The 19,844-nt window shown below is 41.8% G+C and overlaps 3 protein-coding genes across 5 annotated transcripts in view; 1 reads left to right on the forward strand and 2 right to left on the reverse strand.

Moving 5' to 3' along the window:
* schip1 (schwannomin interacting protein 1) overlaps positions 1–4,932 on the reverse strand; it is a 192,900-nt gene extending 187,968 nt beyond the window's left edge. The window contains exons 1-2 of the mRNA XM_018702193.2: positions 4,821–4,932; positions 4,435–4,528 (exon numbers count right to left, since the gene is read on the reverse strand). Coding sequence (XP_018557709.1) covers positions 4,435–4,528; positions 4,821–4,843 — 117 coding nt within the window. The 5' untranslated portion in view covers positions 4,844–4,932. The remainder of the gene's footprint in view (positions 1–4,434; positions 4,529–4,820) is intronic.
* A 181-nt stretch (positions 4,933–5,113) lies between these two features.
* LOC108900887 (P2Y purinoceptor 3-like) lies at positions 5,114–6,498 on the forward strand. Its single transcript, XM_018702152.2, has one exon. The coding sequence runs from the start codon at positions 5,448–5,450 to the stop codon at positions 6,441–6,443; it is 996 nt and encodes a 331-aa protein (XP_018557668.1). The 5' UTR covers positions 5,114–5,447; the 3' UTR covers positions 6,444–6,498.
* A 607-nt stretch (positions 6,499–7,105) lies between these two features.
* mfsd1 (major facilitator superfamily domain containing 1) lies at positions 7,106–16,898 on the reverse strand. 3 transcript variants are annotated; one of them, XM_018702201.2, is made up of 17 exons: positions 16,644–16,898; positions 16,400–16,452; positions 15,959–16,071; positions 15,757–15,799; positions 15,526–15,593; positions 15,240–15,348; positions 14,986–15,085; positions 14,322–14,420; positions 13,863–13,974; positions 12,609–12,665; positions 11,980–12,136; positions 11,253–11,350; positions 11,025–11,137; positions 10,824–10,871; positions 10,569–10,635; positions 7,522–7,627; positions 7,106–7,299 (listed from the first exon to the last, which is right to left on the reverse strand). In XM_018702201.2, exons 1-17 carry the CDS (start codon positions 16,810–16,812, stop codon positions 7,240–7,242), a joined length of 1,572 nt encoding a protein of 523 aa, XP_018557717.2. In that variant the 5' UTR covers positions 16,813–16,898; the 3' UTR covers positions 7,106–7,239. The 3 variants fall into 3 exon arrangements, with proteins under 3 accessions (XP_018557717.2, XP_018557719.2, XP_018557718.2); XM_018702203.2 differs by lacking the exons at positions 7,106–7,299; positions 7,522–7,627 and adding an exon at positions 7,827–9,405 and having other exon boundaries at positions 16,644–16,897; XM_018702202.2 differs by lacking the exons at positions 7,106–7,299; positions 7,522–7,627 and adding an exon at positions 7,827–9,408 and having other exon boundaries at positions 16,644–16,897.
* Between the last annotated feature and the right edge of the window lie 2,946 nt (positions 16,899–19,844).

Genomic DNA, 19,844 nt, shown 5'->3' on the forward strand with positions numbered 1-19,844 from the left:
CTTGACACACACAGTTGCTAGTATTGGTCATTTTTTACAGCTACTATCTTTTGTGTGTTTACAACTAACTGTAATGTCTTGGGTCTCTGGACCAGACAAAATGTACTAAAGTTATATGGGAGCAATAGAAATACCAGGGTAGCAATTCAACTGCAGCCGATGACAGGAGAAACACATTGCTTGTAGGCTATAGGTTGCATGACAATCTATCTAATCAATAGCTGAATACACGATTGCATAAAAACAGGAATATTAACAGAACCCTCCAATGCTGGGCATGTAAACAGCTTGATCGCATTATTTTCATTATCAAAATAAGGGCAATCAATAAACTGAAAAGCTAGGGAAGGTGAGGCTAGACTGTAATAAGCATTATGTCACTGAAAAATGAGAGAGGGGAGGAAAAGAGGAAGGAAGGGGAGAGAAAACAGCAGCACATAGCAGAAAGTCTGCCTCCCTTTAATTGATGAGTTATTAAAATCATAATTTCTCAGAGTCCTAGTTCTATCACAAAGATCGATGGCAGGCACAGCTGAATGTCCACGCTAAAACACACACACACACACACACACACACACACACACACACAAAGACAAAAGCTTATTCCCTCTGGTGTGTGAGACATGGTCAGTTCTATGTGCCCTTCAGACACGTGTGGTCTTGCAGTGAGATAACCTCCCACACACACGCACACAGATGCACACCTGAGTGCACTAAGAGAACAAACATGCCCACATGCACGCACACACACACTGACACACACATCAATCTGATCTCAGAGGATTTGATTGCAGCATGGTGATGCGCTGAAACATCTGCATCAGACTATCGGCTGTTTAGCCTCAGCTCCACTTGCCCATCAGCCCCAGGAAATGTCCAATCAGGAGAAGGGGCTGTAGCAGTGGAGATGCTCGTTAATCGCAACATCGGAAATCAATTTACATGCGCAGTGCGTGCAAAGGAGTAATATGGAAGTCAACATTTACTCTTTCGCCTGAGTTGCTGAGTGCAAAAAAAGCCCACTGAGACATGTAGGTGTTGCTGATGTGTTGATATGATTACATGATTTGAAATGCAATTTCCTCTTAGTGTTATGGCTATGGTTATAAAAAAAAGTGCTCTCTACTGAGAGAAATGAATGAGTTTATGTAATTTTGCTTCAACCTTTAAATCCTATTTGAGGAAAGCGGAAGGTAACAAAAGCAAGAGATAGAAAGAAAAAGACACTCAGGTTTGGAGGCATGAATTGACAAAGAATCAGAATGATAAACTTGCATTGACTGAAACTGCAGTGAGAGAGCAGTTTCACACTGATCAGATAACAGTGTGTAGAGACGCATACATTCACACAGTACTCAGGACTCTGCAGTTACACAGCCATCAATCCCAGGTTGGAGCAGGAGCTGTAAACTGACCTATAAGGCACAGATAAAGGAACGTTGACGCCATAGAGGCTTACATCATGCACACATACAGATGTGAGGTTAATTCCATATCTATAATTAAGCAGTTCATCAAACAGAGACAGACCTGTTTCTTTCAGAGCAGGTTTTATAGGTATGACCAACCAAAGACTAATTTAACAGAGTAAAGAAACTAATTCTCATATATAAGAAGCAGGAACAAGCACATGCTTTACATTTCTTCTTGAAAAATGATGACTGATTCATTACCAAAACCATTATTGATTCATTTCCTGCTGATTTTGGCTAACTGATTAATCTCCTCAGCACTAATGCGAACAGAATACATACAACAGGAGTCTGCAAACCTACATGTGTTGAGCCGGTGGCACTGCAGAGAGGAGTGGTGAGCATTTAAAGATGCTGGAAAAAACTAATCTGAGGATGTATGATGAGGGATACAAGAGGGTATCAATGAGGAAGAAGAGGAGGACACAAGAGTATTCTAAAATGGAAAAGGAGAAGGAGACATCACGAGAAGTGTGGAGGTGGGTGAAGTGTGACGACTGGATGTGAAGGAAGTGTGAGAGCGAGAAAATGATCACACAGTCTATCAAAATGCAAAATGGAGTGCTTGCTTGGGACTAGTTCCCCCCTGCTACTATTAAACAGTAGAGAGCTGCCGTGGTTAACATATGGTGAGGAAAGGGAGTGATTGTGTGTGAGCATGTTCACACACTCACATGCATACACACATGCCCAACATCAGTAAAGAGCTTTCTCTCAGTGATCAAAGACTAGGCTCACTCATTTAGACCAAACCAGCCTTCCAAGACATGGTAATGGGAATGGATGAAAATGACTGACAAAACTGACAGAAGAGCGTGTGTGCGTGTGGGGGCCGCACACATGTGCACCCGTGCGTGCATGTTTGTGAGTGTTTTGTAGCATTTTAATAAAAAAGAAAAGATGCATTTTATATTTTATGTGGCAATAAACCAGAGAAGAAATGCGCACGCAGCACACACACACACCACACACACACAAATGATATATATTTCTCTGTTGCATGGCCGTGGCGGGCCGAGAGACAGCTATCTGTCAGTGTGCAGGCTCATCTCGGTCCTGCGCGGGTTATTACAACTCAATCGCAGAGCGTTTTGAGTGAGCTGGTGCAAACAGCACTCAGCACAGCTCTGTCCCACTGGGGGAGAGGCAATAATGCACTTCTGAAATATGACACCCATCCCTGGTACCATGCTCCCACTGCGTACATCCTTCTATACATTAGAGAACGCCATATCTATGTCAGACTCCCACGGTTTGTGTTGATGAACTGATGCCAGCCTGTCCTATGATACGTGGTCTGAGTGACACCCGTGTATGTTGGATTTCTGCTCCTGTTGAGCACAAATGCACACATTCATTAAGAAGGTGGCATGCTGGGACATTTTTTCCTGTGTGTTCTTTTAATTAGGAGCAACAAGGGGCTTCATGCATGGTACTGATGAATGATTTCAAGACTCCAGCTGTAAGTGCTGTGTCAACATTGTCACCTGTACTGTATATTTCATGCTTAACCCCATTAAACGTGACCACCACCACCACCCACCCCCCTTTGGCATGCTGTTTAAATAAGCTCTGTGTGAAATGGTTAACAACATGAGCCTATGGCCGTAAAATTCCACTGTCCCATTGATTACAGGGTAATAGCTGGATAGATTAATGTGTTTCTCAGGGGGTTCATGCCTCGGCAATGAATCTGAATCACTCACACAGACACAGCAAGTGGAGCAGCCTCCATATCCAATAACCTGCATTTTCTATCCTCACTCATATTTCACACAACAATTACTGGTTAGTCCTTCAGCGAGCTTCTTCCGTGTCTTCCTCACAGGTCTTATATGAACCTCCTCTGACACGGCGTCTCGCAGAGTTAAGCTAAATCAATTTGGAAAATGTCATTTTTGGAAAGTGATAATGAAATTCAACTGTCAGGTGGTGCAGTGGAAACAGATTGTGACAAATCTGGAGCCAAACTGGGAAAGTTTAGGGAAACATGCAAGGAACAAGAGTATGTGTGATTGTGAGTGTGTGTGAGTTGGGGGGGGGGCTGCACCATTATAATATAGTGCAGAGTAAGTCAAAAGCTGTGATGGAACAGTGCTTTCAGAGCTCACGCGCTCAATATCCCCTGCTGCCGATAATGCGCAGCACTACATCACTGGCATTAAATATTCAGAAGCTCAATACAACCAGGTGAACTTGTGCACCTCCACTCACCCGAGCACATAAAGGAGACATTACATACTTCTCTTGAAGACAGTTTGAGCAAAACTGATTTACATCATGAAGTCAATTACAACAACCACTCTCTTCAACCCAACTGTCAGAGTTCATTCATTTTCTCTATACATGAGCTCTGGTCTCAACTTGAGGAGGAAGGGCATGCCTCATCTGTCAGCTCACCAGTTCAGCTGTGCCTTCACTATCCCCTGCTGAAAATGAAGTCATTTATAGTGAGAGGCTGTAATATGTAGTATTAATGAGACCTTTTTGGCTGCTGCCATGACAAAAATCTTTCAATGGCCTCAAGCCAACGTGAAAAAAACAATTTCCCAAACCAAACTGAATTCAGCAAATTGTTCCATTTGAATGGGTGAATAAGGGAAGGAAATTCAAAGCAGTTAAGACTACTACATGGAGTTTTATAAATGGTTAATACAGTTGGTTTCACTGTCCATGGTGCTAATACTTCTCTGCTCTAAACATGTCATATTGCTTTCAAAATAGATGTTTGCAATGGACTGTGGTCTCGTTTTTATCTCTTAAGAGACTCTTTGCTATACTAAACAGTATGAAAAAATAAAATAAAAAATCAGAGAGTGAATTACATCATTGCTGATGATAGCATCATCCGCTGGTGGCAATATTCTCCCAGACATAGAGGGGAGTTTATACAACCCAGTTTACACTTCTGACATATACTCTCATAGACTGTCTATTGCTCTCTCTTCTGAATGCCTCTTACCTGGTTATTAATGCACAGAGCAAGGTGCTTCCTCTCTCGAGCCACAGCCAGACTCCCGCTGCGCAGCCTCGCCTCCTCTCCCTGGTACGTGCCTCTGGAAGGACACCGTTCAAGTTAAGACGCACACACAGACAAAAAAATAAATAAATGAAAAAATAAAAAAATAAAAGTCTCCAAATATAACATCTGCTTTAAGCTCTGAGTAATGTGAACAGCCTGTACTCCCCTCTGTCCTGCTGCAGAGAGTGCCCGTTATGCAGGATTTTTATCACTCATGATGTGCATGTCGAAAGCAGCCCTGTGTGCTGGAGCTTGCCATTCCTGCCTAAATAAACACAGTTTCCTTGCATGCATGGCGAGGATGAGTCCGTGGTTGTGACACTAACCTGTACGAGCCGTTCCTCAGCATGACGAGTTCTCTCTCTCGCGGTCAGACAGAGACGAAGTGAACACTTGGAGTCGGGGAGCAGCCGGAGAGAGACCAGACTTGGAGAAAATTCTCGCAGCCAATGGGATGCTGAGCGTGTGCGCGGCTTTTTTTTATACAGCGCCCTCGATTACGCCCCCACCACCACCACCCCACACCCGCCCCGCGCGCGCGCGTGTTGACGGTGTCATTTAACTTGGCAATCGGCTTTAATCACAGCATTAATTATCTGCACGCCTCCTCTCTGGGGAAGGGCAATCGCATACTACAGTATCTCAGCCTATTATGCCAGGCTTTTGAAATGCTTCACGGTGTGCCAATCTTATTTGCTCATTGCCTAGATATGGCGTTATAATGGTTTACATTGTACAGGTGTGGGCTGGGAACAGGAGGGACGCACAAGTTGAACAAACACCTGCATTTGGTATTTTTTGAACGAAGCACACGTCATCTTTACACAGCAGTTAGGTGAGCTGAAGGCAGGTGACATTTAAGGAGAACTCGTCCATGTATCAGGTGATCAGTTTCTGATTGTGTTTAGTGATCAGGTTTCCTGATTATCAAACCTCCCGAGTCGAGCTTTTGAATGGAGCACTTCCACATCTGTCCAGTGACTAACTACTACAAGAGGATCCTTCTACCGGTGTGCTACAGCCTTGTGTTTCTGCTGGGCCTGAGTTTAAACGGCGCCCTGCTGTGGTGCGTGTGTTGTCGGACGCGCCGCTGGAGCAGCACGGTGATCTACATGACCAACCTTGCGGTGACTGATCTCCTCTACGTGCTGGCCTTGCCCCCTCTCATCATCAGCGACGCCATGGGAGGCCTGTGGCCCTTCGGCAACATTATCTGCAAAGCGGTCAGGTTCTTCTTCTTCGTCAACCTCCACTGCAGCATGATGTTCCTCACCTGCGTCAGCGTGCTCCGTTTCGTGGGAGTGTGCTTCCCCATCGCCGCCGTGCGCCTCAGGACCAAGAAACTCGCTCTCTTTGCGTCGGGCTCGGTTTGGGTCCTGGCCTCTGCGGAGATTTTGCCGACGCTGGTGTTTGCGCACACGGGTGTGATCAACAACATGACCGTGTGCTTTGAAATGACCAACCCGAAGCAATTTAACGTTTACTTCCCCTATGGAGTGTTTTTAGCCATAGTGGGTTTTCTGTTCCCATTTCTCGTCGTTGTCACCTGTTACTGTTCCATGATAAAGGTGCTGTACTGCAGGGCCGCGGACAGCATCTCCAACGCCAGGACGGCTCGCATGCGTAACAAGTCCCTGTACACTCTTTTGGTCGTGTGTCTTATGTTCGTGGTGTGTTTCGTGCCTTATCACATCGCTCGCACAGTCTACTTGTTTGTGAGGGTCTACATGCCCGAGGACTGTCACCTGCTGAACGTGGTCATGATCTCCTATAAAGTCTGGGAGCCGGTAGTCAGCTTTAACTGCTGCGCAAATCCTCTCCTCTACCTTTGGGGCTCTCACCAGCAGCGTCAGGAGCTCCGGGCCTGGCTGTGTAGGAAAAGGAACAGAGTGCAGCCCATTGGGTGTCCGGTAGTGGATGTAGGCAGCACAAACAGATCCGGTGGGTAGACAGCATCCATCAGAGGACTGAACAGTGTATACAGCGACTTTTATCATGAATCAGAGGACAGCAATAATAGCAAAGACTGTGCCAACACTGTCCACAAGCTGCGTTTAATAACTCGTTTTATTATTTCAAGTATAAAAATAAATATCTGGCAACATTCAACAGGTCACAGAAGTCCCTGACTTGTGAGGAATGCTTGTTGCAAAGTCTTAACTTATTCTTGTAACTTATTGTTACCTATAAAACCTGAGGGATCAGCAAAAGCAAGGAACTAACTGATGTTAGTGTAAATACTCAGATTGCTAAATGAGGTTATTTAAAAGCAGTGATACTGTGACCAGAAGTGATGTTATACATTTGTGGGAATTACTGCCCTCTGTCGTTTGCAGGGGGTTGAGTCTTTAAAACAGACTGTAACAACATTCAGGCACCTTTAACACATCAGCCCAATTTTGTGAAACTAATTCCTGGGACAAAATATTTCTGTTGTGTGGTTTCTATAAAAGGCACAACACCTCAAGTGTGGAGCAAATAGAAAATACCTTAAGATAGGCTCAAAAGAATTTTTATGGTGATAATAATTAAAGTCAAAGAACAGACACCCGTCTTAATACCCTGAACAACAATCAGTCATGTGAAAGTTAAAAGTACCTTGAGGGTAAAAAAAAGAAAAAAAAGAAGTGCTACAATGTTTTGTTCAAAAAGGGACACATGGCAAGCATCCTCTTTTTTTAGTGCGTACTTGTCTGGAGCCACAGAGCAAGAGTGTCGGAGGAGCAGACAGCTGAATGAAGGGCATCATTTCAGAACACTCCTGTGGGCAAGTGATGACAGATGGCTAGAGCAGTGGTCTGGGAGCTGAGAGTAGAGAGGACAAGACAGATTGAGCAAAGAGGAAAAAGAGACAGTTTAAGGAGAGTGTTTAATTGGTGGTGTTTAAAACCAATCCTCCTGGCCTTCTATTAAAAACAAATATTACAAGGTTAGAGGCTGAACTAATCAATAAATGGATTTCTGTTTGAACTGTGTCTAATCATAAGTGGTGTGTGTGTATGTGTGTGTGTGTGTGTGTGCGCATACCTGTGCACCCAGCCTGGAGAGGTACCGGTTGCGTAAGCCAAAAGCAGACATGGGTGCTAGTCTAGCAAGTTCACCCTCTGTCAGCCTACTGGGCCGCCTTTTAATCCTGCAGGAATAATAACGTGGCCATCTCTATCATCTCTGCACCCAACACTTACATGAGCACAATTATGTAAATATTACCAACAGGATTAATAACCTACAGCCTGTTGCTAAAGGCTGAGAACATAAGTTATTAGCTTAGGTGTTGGGGGGGAAAAAAACCTACTGCAGAAACACAGTTGTGCAAAAACAGAAAACTCCACTGCTTTGAAAAAGTTATGTTTAATTAAATGCAATTGTTTCCTGAACAATCTCATATTAAATGTGATTTGGTTCTACAAAAAGACTTTGCATCCAGTGTCTCCATCTTTGATTGTACAATGGATCTTCTGTAATTACTCAATCATATAACTTCTCGTACATAGGTCAGTAACAGTTAACACTTGGTAAATTAACACAAATATTCTCCATTAAACAAAGACTACACTGCTGTCAGAACATTATAGTGCAAATGAGTGACCAATGAAGGAGGCCAGCCACAGCCATGTTTCTGGCTGTGATACAATAACACAGTGGTTATTTTAATGTGCAATCACAACACTTTAACTTAATGCTACTGACCGTCGTCTTGTATGTTGTGTTGCCTGTTTGATTAAGCATATGACTGGGGCTCATTTGCCCAACTGAGGTAGTGAATGTTAATCATCCACAGTCTGCGACCCTGATAACACAAGGAGACAAATCTCCCTCCACATTACTAGAAGTTAAGCAGAGAGCAACAATTTGGGACATTGCTTACAACAAGTTAATAACCTGAGTTTGATAAACAAGCTAAATATAATCTAAAAAACATTATTTATATGTGGAACCAATTTTCTTTCAAAGGTAACATTAATAAAAGTTTGTAAAAAGTTGAAACTGAGCATATCATTACATGGGTAAATGCACTCCAAAGTGTGCCTTTCTCTTTTCCATATCTTTCCTATCATTATCATAATGTACCATTTGATGATGCGACAGAAAATCAATTTTTATGAGCTTATGCAATCAGAGAAGAGCAGATAAAGGAATTGAGAAATAAAAGATTTGAGCGATTAAGATTTAAACACTAAAGAGCTATGCTCTTTTTGAGATTATCCACCATAAAAGGTCAATGATGCATATGATTAAAATTGAATATGAACTCAGTTTGCCTAAGGAGAGTCCAGTAAGAAACACTTTGAATGGCAATTATTGTGAATGCTGACAAATGATGTACATAAATGATCTGCTGAGCTGTCTGTAGTAAGGCCTGCTGAAAACAATTTATAGAAAGAAGCATAAAAAACATCCACAAAGTTACCCCTATATACATATATAACAGTTGAATTAATATAGGAACGCTATATTGTGAGTTGTATTAACATGTGATAAAATCAAGCACTGTTCATTAGTGATATAGGCACCTTTCCACAGGATACAAGTCCCATCCTCTACTTGACAGTTTAAATGTTCAAAAACATTTCAAACATCTTCATTTTCTTCTGCAACTTGCGAAACTTCACTCTGAAGTCAGTGGAGAGTGAATACAGATCGAGATAAAGTCAGTATGAGAAGTCACTGTGTCCAAAATGGGATTTGCAAATTTGTCAGTGACAGAGGTGAAATCAGCTATTAATACAGCATCGTGCAATAGCCGAGGCCAGACAGTCAGTTCTGGTGGGAAGAGCCACAGATGACAGCACTGGGCGGAGTCAGAAGCTCAGTCCCGCCCCATGACAGTTGATTGACAGCTTTGGGGTGGACAGTGCAGCCTGCTGGCTCTGAAGCCCAGGACCATGTGTGTTCCCTCATCATCATCATCATCTGGAAAATATCAGTTACAGCACGGACCCGAAAATATTAGTCATTCAGTATAAGCCATGTATAATGTAGTGTGTATTGTATATATAGATTAGATGGGTTAGACAGAAACAGATGTGTGGTTTGTTTTTACGTTGCAAAGAGAAAATAAACCAACCACAGGTGGTGTGCTGTTGACACAAGCCAGCTAATATATATGAATTTAAATGCTAAACCTAAATAAATGTACCCATTTACAGAAACCATTTCCCCCTTGCTGCGATAAAGAAGTCTTGTTTTTTTTCCCGGTAAAATTCAGTGCTGCTCATTAAAATTGTTCCGTATGAGCGCTTTGCCAACATCCAAGAAGACAGGTAAAGCCTTTAAGCAAAGCAAAGTGAAACAGCGTGGCTCGCTTTCAGACACAAAATTAAACTTTCTTTTGATTTTCACCTGCAAGTTAGTGTCGCAAAAAATTGGAATAAGTTAGGGAGACCCACAAATGGACCGGAACTAAAACACAAGAATGGATTAATTATCCCTGAATTTGACTATCTGGACAGAAATTAATTGACAGTGATAACTGACACACTGAAATACTACCAGAGGGGCCATGAGCAGTACTACTTTAACAACTCCTCAAAAATAACTCAACCACACATATTGATCGTGATATGACTTTTAACCTCTTTGCACTCCTGAACCTTGTAAACTATTAAAACTGAGAGTTGTAGATATATAATAACATTAAGTAGGATTCTACAATTCTGTATGCAAGTCATGTGGTTGGAGTGTAGAAAATGGGATCAAAGAACAAACCCATAAAAACATAATTTGAGAACCACTTAATGAGGAAAACATGGACATTGACTATAACTATCACGTTGAAACCATGTTCAGTCTGTTAAATCATTTATTTTTATCTCACTGGATGCTCAGGCTAGAATGGAACAGAAAATATACCAATTTCAGTAGATTTGGATTAAATTGACTGCAGCAGGTTCAGCTAAGGACACACTCAGTAAATTAACACAGGAGCTCCTGCAAGTGTTCCTATCCAAAATATTCCCGTGCCCCTTAATTATACGAGTGGGCTGTTCATTATGTTTCTGAGATGCTTGTCTAATTGTTGGGTAAGTGGGTGGAAAAGCAAAGATGGAGGGTGAGGGGTCAAAGCTACTCACTCTGCGTCTGAAGTGGCTTCTTTCTGAAGTTTGGCTCTGGCTGCAGCTGATTGGTTCAAATCTCCTCCTGGAGCGAGAGAGGGAGATGGAGAGATTAAGAAGTGAGTGAGCATGGTGGTAAGGAGAGGGGTGTACTTGAGAAAATGAAGAAGTGGGGTAGGCTGGGGAAAAGAATCTGAGACAATATGGCAAAGGAATGAGGAGGGGAGAGAGAACTCAAGCAGCGGAAGAGTTTAAGCTCCAGTCTTCTCTTACCTCGGAGATAATCCACAAAGTACAGCATCACCACTGCAATCAGAGCAACTGCAAGGGGAAAACAATGTGGAAAAATCACTGACAATGTCACTCAAAAGTGCCTAAGAGGAGTTTGAAAGACTATAATCTCAAAAACACACACACACCACACCACACACCACACCACACACACCACACACAGAGCAGACAGAAAATACTGACTGCAAATGCAGGCGCAGAAAAACACTTCCAAAACCAGGTATCCCCTGGTGTCTAGGATGGCTCCTGCTGCCATGGCGATGAGAGCTAGTCCCAGGTTCTGGATCGACTGCATGCTGGTGGACGAAGGTAGGAGATAAACATGGAATATTAAGAACAAAAACAAAGACAGCAATAGTGATCCAGAATATGTACAATGTGAGGCGTAACAATGTGACTGAGGGTACATACAAGCCATAGGCTGTCCCCAGCTGATGCTCAGGCACCACAAAGGCCACCATTGGCCACAGAGCACAGGCCAGTAAGGAGTAGGAGACACCAAGCAGGGACTGGAAAACAAGCAAGCAAACACATCCTCTCACATCCTGTTAGAACAGTTTTAGTTATCAAACATCTGATATTTCTGTTTTTCTTTTTTTTTCTCTGAGCTCTTCTTACTGGTTTGAAATGAGCCTTATTTAGTTGGAAAAAAGGTTATATCACATACTTCGGTGCACCAATCAGGATTTAACTAAATTTGTTTCACAATCTGACAACAGTTGGTTTGGTTTGTTTGGTCACTGACAATCACATCTGATCAAATCACAGCCACACACAGTCCCACTGAACAGATATACGGAGTTTTTAAGTGTTAAAACCTTAATTCATAATAACAAAAAATCTGACTGTTGCTTATTTAGTCATGAATATAAATGTTTTAAGGAAATACTTATGATTTGAAGTGAAGTTCTCAGGGGCTTTCAATAAAAAAGAGTCAGTGTTTTAATTTGTGTGTAAATTACTATGGCTGGAGGTTCACTCCATGTTACAACAAATTAGGTTTCTGTACAGAAAAATCAATGTTTGTGCAGCTACAAGTGGGAAATCATCAATATCTATAAATTTACTGAGTTTCAAGGCTTGAATTGCCATTTGCTAACATCAAGAGTAGAGTATAAAAGGTTGTGAGGAGCATTACCATGGCGATCCATGGGTTCCAGAAGGTGAAAGCCAGCATCATATGTGCAGCAAGTGTGGCAACCACGGCAGTTATTACCCAAACCACATTCCTCCCAGTCTTATCAACCATAAAGCCCAGAACTGGAGATGCAGGAGCTGAGATGATGTACACGATACTGGGGAAGACAGAGGATGGCATGAAGGGTGTATGCTAAAGAGATAAAGCTGAATAGAAATACTTTAAAGGAAAATTTCACACTACAATACTGATAAAGTAGAGAGCACTGCTGCTTAGGAGACTGAAACTGAACCTTATACTTTTATATACGGTAAAATATGTCTGATCTTTATAAGTAGAATCTGTAAAAAAAAAACAGGAGTTTCATACTGTAGTTTGAGTTTAATGAGGGCAGTCTGAAAAAAAAAATCAGTCTGTACATGTGTGATGTCATGTTATTTGTTTTACTCTGCTCCCAGCTTCAAGTGCCATTAAAATCCACTGTTTCTGCACTGGAAATGTAATTTGCCCAGTGATCCATTGGAGTACATAAAATGTACCCCGTACAGCAAATGCAAGATACATCAGCAACAGCAGACTATAATAGTCTTAGTGCCTTAAGGTAGATTATTACACCTGATCTGAGTTACCTGTTGACAGCTCTGGCTTCAGCCGGGGAAAAGTTGAATTTTTCGATGAAAAACACCCTGTGAATAAAAAGACAAAATGAAGGGCTCACAGTCACTGGGGGATGCTTAGCCTTTACATTGATGAGACGTCAAGAGCAGGAGAAATCGAGTTGACTCCTGCAGCAGGTAGCGCTCGCTCTTCCATACATCGTTTTCTGCTACATTTGCATAACAACTATTTGCTCTGTAAGCACTGACCCTCTGTGGAAAAAAACATGTCAGTTGCTAAGTGATTTGAGAGTGCCTTTCAGTAAAGGAAATACAGGTTGTGATAGCTTCAATTGGTTTCTTTCACTGCAAACCCATTTGTCAAACCTCCTTCCATATCTGACTCCCTCTCCCTCCCTTTGTTGTTTGATGACAACGCAGCACTGTGAGGTTGCACTGCTGAATCTCTCCTTGGACATGCATTGTACTAATCTAATGGAGGTTCTATATTTAATTCATTTCGCACAATATACCTACAATACATTCTTACTTAGGAGGTGACAATCACAGTATTTTTTTTTAAATCGAGCACCATATATGCTGTTCCTGTATTTGATCAAATTAAGTATTTAAATCTGTGTGGTTAAGATCTGCATTTAATCAAAGCATTTTTCATCTTATTCTGACAGAATATGGTTCTGTTTGTACAAAATGAGATAATCCTGCTGGTAATTGGTATCCCGGGGGTTGCCAAAGATAGAACTCATCCTATAGTGTTTTAGTGTCAACAAAACCCAGGAAAACTAAATAAGCAATACACTGATCCTATTAACAAGGACTGTCTGTGCATCCACAGAGATTATTCCTTTGTGCCACAGACGTCCATCGTTGTGCATAAACTATTAATACCACATCAGTTCACCATGCTTTTACACTGGCTGACATGTTTATTCTAATACATGAACATGGGCACTGGAGTTCATTTTGAGTCAATCCCCTGAATGTCTTGCTGCCATGTACAGTATATTCACTAGCGCACCGCAGGTGTATTAATCCACTGCTGAAAATAGTCCCAACACTATTTACCTTTTAAAGAATGGACTTGTGGCTGAGTGGCACAGACAGGGTAAGGAAGTCAAAAAGCATTGGTAGTTATGGTTATATCATGGGATTTGTCAGTTTTGCTGTTTGGACTGTATTTACTTATGTGATACAAAGACATGGAGGAATGCTTTAGTGTCTGCATGTGTATGTGTCTGAGAGAGATGGCACTGATACAGTACTCACTGTCCCAATCCAATAAAGGGGAAAATTGCGACGTAGTAGCCCACACAAATGATGAAGATGAGCCACAGGGGGAAGGGGAAATCCTTCACGTCTGTCAGCTTAATCACCTCACCTAATATGCAAGATCAACACACATGCGGATTAGCATGAAACTAATATTTGCTTTCAACAGCTGTAAAAGAAAAACTACGCTTTGTCTGACAGAGCAAGCTGTACATTCACTAATATACCACATACTGAACTGAGCTGTCCTCGTAATCGAAAGAGAAAGTGCTGCAGCTAATGAACTGTCTGTCCAGAATGTCAATTTTAGGTAGATAACAACAAAAACAAAACGTGGCCCTACACTCTGTTGTGGTCCACACTGACTGTGGGAGGTATTCTAACAGATATTGACAGGTGTTGGGTTACAGAGGAGAAACAAAAGATAGAAAAGGGATATAATCTTAAGTAAACTACCTGTTTTGCCTTCTTCCTTGTGGAGGATCCTCTCTGCTCTTTTGTCAAGGAACGCCAACACCAAGGCACAGACCAGTGAAAACAGGCAGGTTACAGCAGCTAGGGGAAGATATAAAAAGAAATTAAAAACATAAATACAAATGGAGGAGACAAAAAAAGAGACAAAAGGAAGAAAGAAGTGTAAGTTTCACTTATAATTTGGTGATAAGATTATCCAGAAATTCAAATTAGGATACCTGATGACTTTTATTCTATAGTTCATATTTATTTATTAGTTATTTCAAAGAATCATATTACAGTTTAATTAAGAGTGAAAATGGTGAAAGATTATACAAGGAAACCCTCAACTGCGAGGCGTGTGAAAGTGGAAGCACTTTTAGCTCTGCTCAGAAGTAGCTGTAGAAAATTACAAGAACTGACACTTCTCCTAACTCTTGTGATTCATCTGTAGCAGCCAGCAGCACTTTTAGTTCTCCATACCACTTCTCTCTGTCTCTGTTGGCTGTGTTATCTGAGATCATTAGTTACTCAGAGAAGGATCTAGTGTCTCGAACACAAACAAAAATAAAGTACATGTAACCAAAGTCTTGATGTTTAACACTTGCCAACTGCAAGTCCTCTCTTTAAGTGACTCCCAGCTAAAGCACAGGTGTATAATATTTACCTATCATGAGTGATATGCCTAGTGCGGTGTGTCCAGAGCCAACAAGGTCTTCGACTCTGCTGTACACCCAGCCCATAATGTTCATGTTCACTGTGCTGCCCTTGAGTCGAGTAGAGAGGAGAGTGAATGGACTTCAATACACTGATATGTATTTTGTATAGTATTTTCATTTACCATTGTTACAGTCAATAAAAAGCATTAAGATGTTATTTGAAAGCGTGGATAACTTCACGTTCCATCGACAGTGTCCTTACCAGTCGAGCCATGCTCAGCTGAAGGCCAAACACCAGATTAAGCTCCTTTCCTTTGAACCAGTTGACTGCATATGTGTTCTGGGCCACAGCCAAGGACTCTCCTCCGATACTGCCCAGGAAAAGAAAACCGGGGGGGGGGCTTGTAAGCTAATGTGACATGTGCCTCTGATTTTAATGTCCTTCTCAAAGTCTGTGACCAAATAAAACACGTCCAAATCTCAACATCTAATGCAGATTCAGTTTTACTAGGCTGAGTTTTGGAGATTGTGAGAGAGAATGTGCTTACCCAAATACAAAACGCCCAAGTTCCATCAGCCAGAAACGGTTTACCAAAGCTCCAGTAGCAAATATTACCTGCATAGAGGTGGAAAAGATAAAACACACCAAGGAAAACAATCTAACTGCCATCCATTTTCTGTATGTATTCATATCTAAATTGCTATTTTATTAATATGTCTCTTGTATTATCTCTTTTTCATAGAATATAATTCACATGTAGATTTTAGAGTAATCCTACCTGTCCAACACAGACAAAGAGGGAAAAAATGATGGTTCCCAACCTGTACAAAGCAATGAAAGATGACACTAACCAAGATGACAAGAACAAAAGCAACACTTTCACTTTCACTTATATTGAATTTATACAACACATACATACGACATGAACCGTCGTATGTACATATGAACTCAGAGTAGACGTGACTTTGTGGTCTGTGTACCTGATGCCAAAGACTCTGTCAAGCAGGAATCCCCCAAAGAAGCAGAGAATCACATTGGGCCAGGAGTACCAGGCATACAGCTGCATGAACTTTGCAGTGTTCAGGTTCAGATCCTGGTGCAGTCAGGGAGAAAACACGTCAGAGTCTTTTGGATCACTTCAGCTAGTTTTGGTTTTAAGTTTCGCAACTAAAATCCTGGTGTGAAACACGGGGTCAATACTAGACACTTGAAATAAAACCCTCTATTGGCAGCATTTAGGAGCAGGGTAATTTGACTGTACTTATACGCAAATCCGACTCTACGCATCGATGCTTCACTGAATACAGAAGTCTCATCTGTTTTATGTGTAAAATTGGTCTCAGCCTTGCATTAATATGAATTGCTGCATTTATGTTACAATACCCTGGCGTGCAATGTTGCGTTCGCAGAGGATGAATTACCTGGATGACTTGAGTTTGAAGTGCAGCCGGGTTGTCATAACAGAAGTAGCTTCCTGGAAGCAAATTAACTCCATTAACAGACTACAGACACAATGATACGGTGTTTCTTTATCCCTATGTGACCCACAAGGAGGAAGAACACTACAATGTTTCTTGAAGCTCTAAGGTAATTTATTGAATTCAAGTTAAATCTCCACAAAACCCCGCCGGGATGCTTAGGGAAGTAAGCGCTTCTACTGCTCACCAAATCCCAGGAAGCACATGAATAGCAGGACAACCACTCGGTGCAGAAGGTGGCTGGGGTCGCAAATGGCCGGCATCGGTCTGTCGGGACCTCTGGCCGTCTGTCTGCCGGTGAAAGACCCCTCGTTCTCATCTCCCAGCAGGCTTTGCCGCTCCTCAAAGTCGGGCATGTTCGTTTGTTTGGGAGACGCGGAGGGAAAAACTGACGGCAGCAAGGAGGACGAGGAAGACGTAGGCGATTGATCATATGACCCGCCAGGCATGTCATGTGGCGATATGCTGCATTCACGCAATACCGGCAGAATTGGACTTTTAAAAAACACTTATTTTTCTGGTTCGGTGATACTCGTGCATTATTCTATGGGGCCTAGTTCTAAGTTTGTAGACACGCCAGCTGTATAGTCTAAATTATCTTCTTTTATTGTGTGTGTTTCTAGCAGTTCGTTCGTTGGGTGAGACCAGATATTGAGTTTGATTTTGCCAACAGTTCGTTGACATGTCTGTTGTTCCTTTCAGCGAGAGAAAGATGTCATAAATTCTTAATGTCTCTGCCTGGGAATTACAAGTCAGGTGTTGATGTTTTCTCACTCGGCTGGTAGTTACTGCGGTTTGAACGATATAACCTGAACGCGGCATTAGCCTCGTAGCTTGTTCCACGAGCCTGAGCACGAGCACGAGCTAGCCAAGGCGCGCCCCGCCAAGAATTTAAAGCACCTCACGGGAGCGCGCACAACGAAACTCAATCAGCAGATATTTTTATTTATCTCTGAATTAACTCATAAAGATCGGGGAATGGTGTACTGTCTGCAGCAAAGCAATCTCACGTTGTCTCATATGCTTAGGAAACACCACTGACTACCTCAGCCTGCAGCTGAGTTTATCTGAAAACACCAGCAGTTTAACACACTGCCTGCATCTTTCCTTAGTACAGCCTCTTACCTTCATAAATCTGCAGCCGCAGCATCACCTGACCTGTTGCTATCTGTATTTTACTGGTTAGTGCAATGTGGACTGTAGCAAGTCATGTGTTTTATTGATGATTAATTTATGTGTTTTCCTACTTAACTGTCCTCTGCACGTGTTAGTGTTACTGCGTTCCTTTGAGTGTGTTAGTGGTATTATGAATGTTGTTTTATTCTATTTGTCTGATAATTTCCCATTTATATCAGATACAGAAGGGTGTATTGGCTGTGGATGGGAGAATGGGAGCTTGGACAAACTGGACGTTACAATGTACCTCTTGTTAGAAATTTTGATGAACCTGTTCAGATTTGCACGTTGGCTTATGTATTCTGTGCATACAGTTGAATTTATGACTTTGTTCTTGTGCTCGAGGGACATTTAGAACCTCTACTGACCAGGCCATGAATATTTTCTGTTACTGTGAAAGAATTAAATAAAATAGCAACAATTACAAAGCAAACTAAAATAAAATCTAAATCTGTTTAAGTGGTGCTGGTTATTTATTCAATTATAGTAATATCTACTTGGTATGATGTAAAATGACCATCATATGATCATCTGTCAATCACCTGTGTCCTTGAAACTTAAGAATTTAAAAATCTTATCAAAATTGACACCATAAAATATCGCTGGCAGCTTCACAAGGCACCAAATATTTATGCAGGAGGAAAGTTTTGTTTTTTACGAGCCCTCTCGATCTTTTAATGCATCACCGCATGCGCCCTCCACCTGTAAGCACCTGACGTCAAACGCCGAAAAATTGTACAGCCTGGTGAGATTAAAAAGCTGCGTAGGTCGAGCTCGAAATTCAAAATGTTCGGAAAAGCTAAGAGACACCAAGACAATTGCGTCCAACGACAGGAGGAGCTCGGATACTCTCTGCGTAAGGTTAGTAAAGCCTCTAAGTTAGCTACGAGTTAGTGTGAGTTTATGTCATTGCTGTCAGGTGTGTCGCCGCGCGTTGGGCTCGTAAAGTTTGCAACTTATTGTATTATTGTACTTATTGTTTAGAGTAACATGTTTAACTTAACTGTACTGTGTGAATGCAGGCTTCTGCACCATATCCTGTTTTCATGAAGTCTCCATATTTAAATGTAATTTGATGTGATGGGCCCTGTGGCTTCATGTGTGCGAGCCATTTTGGTTTAAGGAGGTGCAAAAGGTCTGACAGAAGGTGTATGTTGACCGCTGTATTTGTTTATTTTTAAGTGAATATAAACTGAAAGTGTGTGGTGATAATAAATTCAGTTATACCATTAGCCTCTTAACTCTGAAACAGCTGAGTCAATCAAGCAAATGGAAAGTGGCCTCTCCAGGTAGCATTGAGTATATATGGTGTATTGGACAATGGCCAGCAGCTCTTGCAATGTAATAAAACTGAGCATTTGTTAGTCAGAGTAGTTCGCTAAAGTGCTTGTTTTTGCCACTTTTTAAAAAAATCAATAGCAGACCAATACCTCCTGTAAGCTGTGGGGAAAAGACACCGGGAGAGCCCCGTCCTTTAAAACTCACCAAGAAAAGTAAGTGATGCCATTAAAGTAGCCATGAGTTACTGTAGTGTTACTGTTAATGTCATTACTGTCAGGTAAATAAAACCATCACTGCACTCTAGGAAGGCAGACCTTTGCAGCATACATGTCCCGTTGTCAAAAAACAAACAAACAAAAGTTTATGTGTCCATAAAGTCACACAGCTACCAAAGTGAATTTCAAGGTTAGGAACTGAAATAACTAAACTGTCAGAGGCTTGAGACTTGAATCAGACCTAACCCCCCCAGGTAGAACTACAAACCAGTAAGACTCATTTTTCACACTGACTTTTACATTCTCTTCTCTCTCTCTGTCTTGTGTATTGAAGGTGCCTTGTTGTGGCTGCCATCTAGCTGACATAGCCACTGGTTAGTCTGCGCATCCAATTTGAGCATGGCCACACATTAGTTCGCCCATCTGTCCAACATGGCCACCCATTCGTTTGTCTCTTTGTTTTTCTTGTCTCTGAGGACTGTCTCTTAACTGTGTTGGGAGGGATGTCCCAAGATTGAATCTTTGTTTGTTTGTTTTTGTTATTTTTCGCCATCTCTTATCTATCCCTCACCCTTTCTCTTGACCACCTATGCTGATCTAACGATCTGTCCATTTCCTCATTCATCCGTCCAACATTGCTGTCAGCCTGTTCAAATTTAGGCTCAGTTCGTCCATCCCTCTAAACATCTAAGTGATATAAATGAACAAATAAAGTG

The sequence above is a fragment of the Lates calcarifer genome, linkage group LG21, assembly GCF_001640805.2.
Source record: "Lates calcarifer isolate ASB-BC8 linkage group LG21, TLL_Latcal_v3, whole genome shotgun sequence".
Taxonomy (NCBI): domain Eukaryota; kingdom Metazoa; phylum Chordata; class Actinopteri; family Centropomidae; genus Lates; species Lates calcarifer.

Excerpts from the sequence above, each read along its gene's own strand:
- mfsd1 (XM_018702201.2), bottom strand. The coding sequence starts at position 16,812 with ATGCCCGACTTTGAGGAGCGGCAAAGCCTGCTGGGAGATGAGAACGAG. Across the intron at positions 16,453-16,643 it reads CATGTGCTTCCTGGGATTTG|GAAGCTACTTCTGTTATGAC; the intron begins GTGAGCAGTAGA and ends ATTTGCTTCCAG. Across the intron at positions 15,800-15,958 it reads GACAGAGTCTTTGGCATCAG|GTTGGGAACCATCATTTTTT; the intron begins GTACACAGACCA and ends TGCTTTGTACAG.
- LOC108900887 (XM_018702152.2), top strand. The coding sequence starts at position 5,448 with ATGGAGCACTTCCACATCTGTCCAGTGACTAACTACTACAAGAGGATC.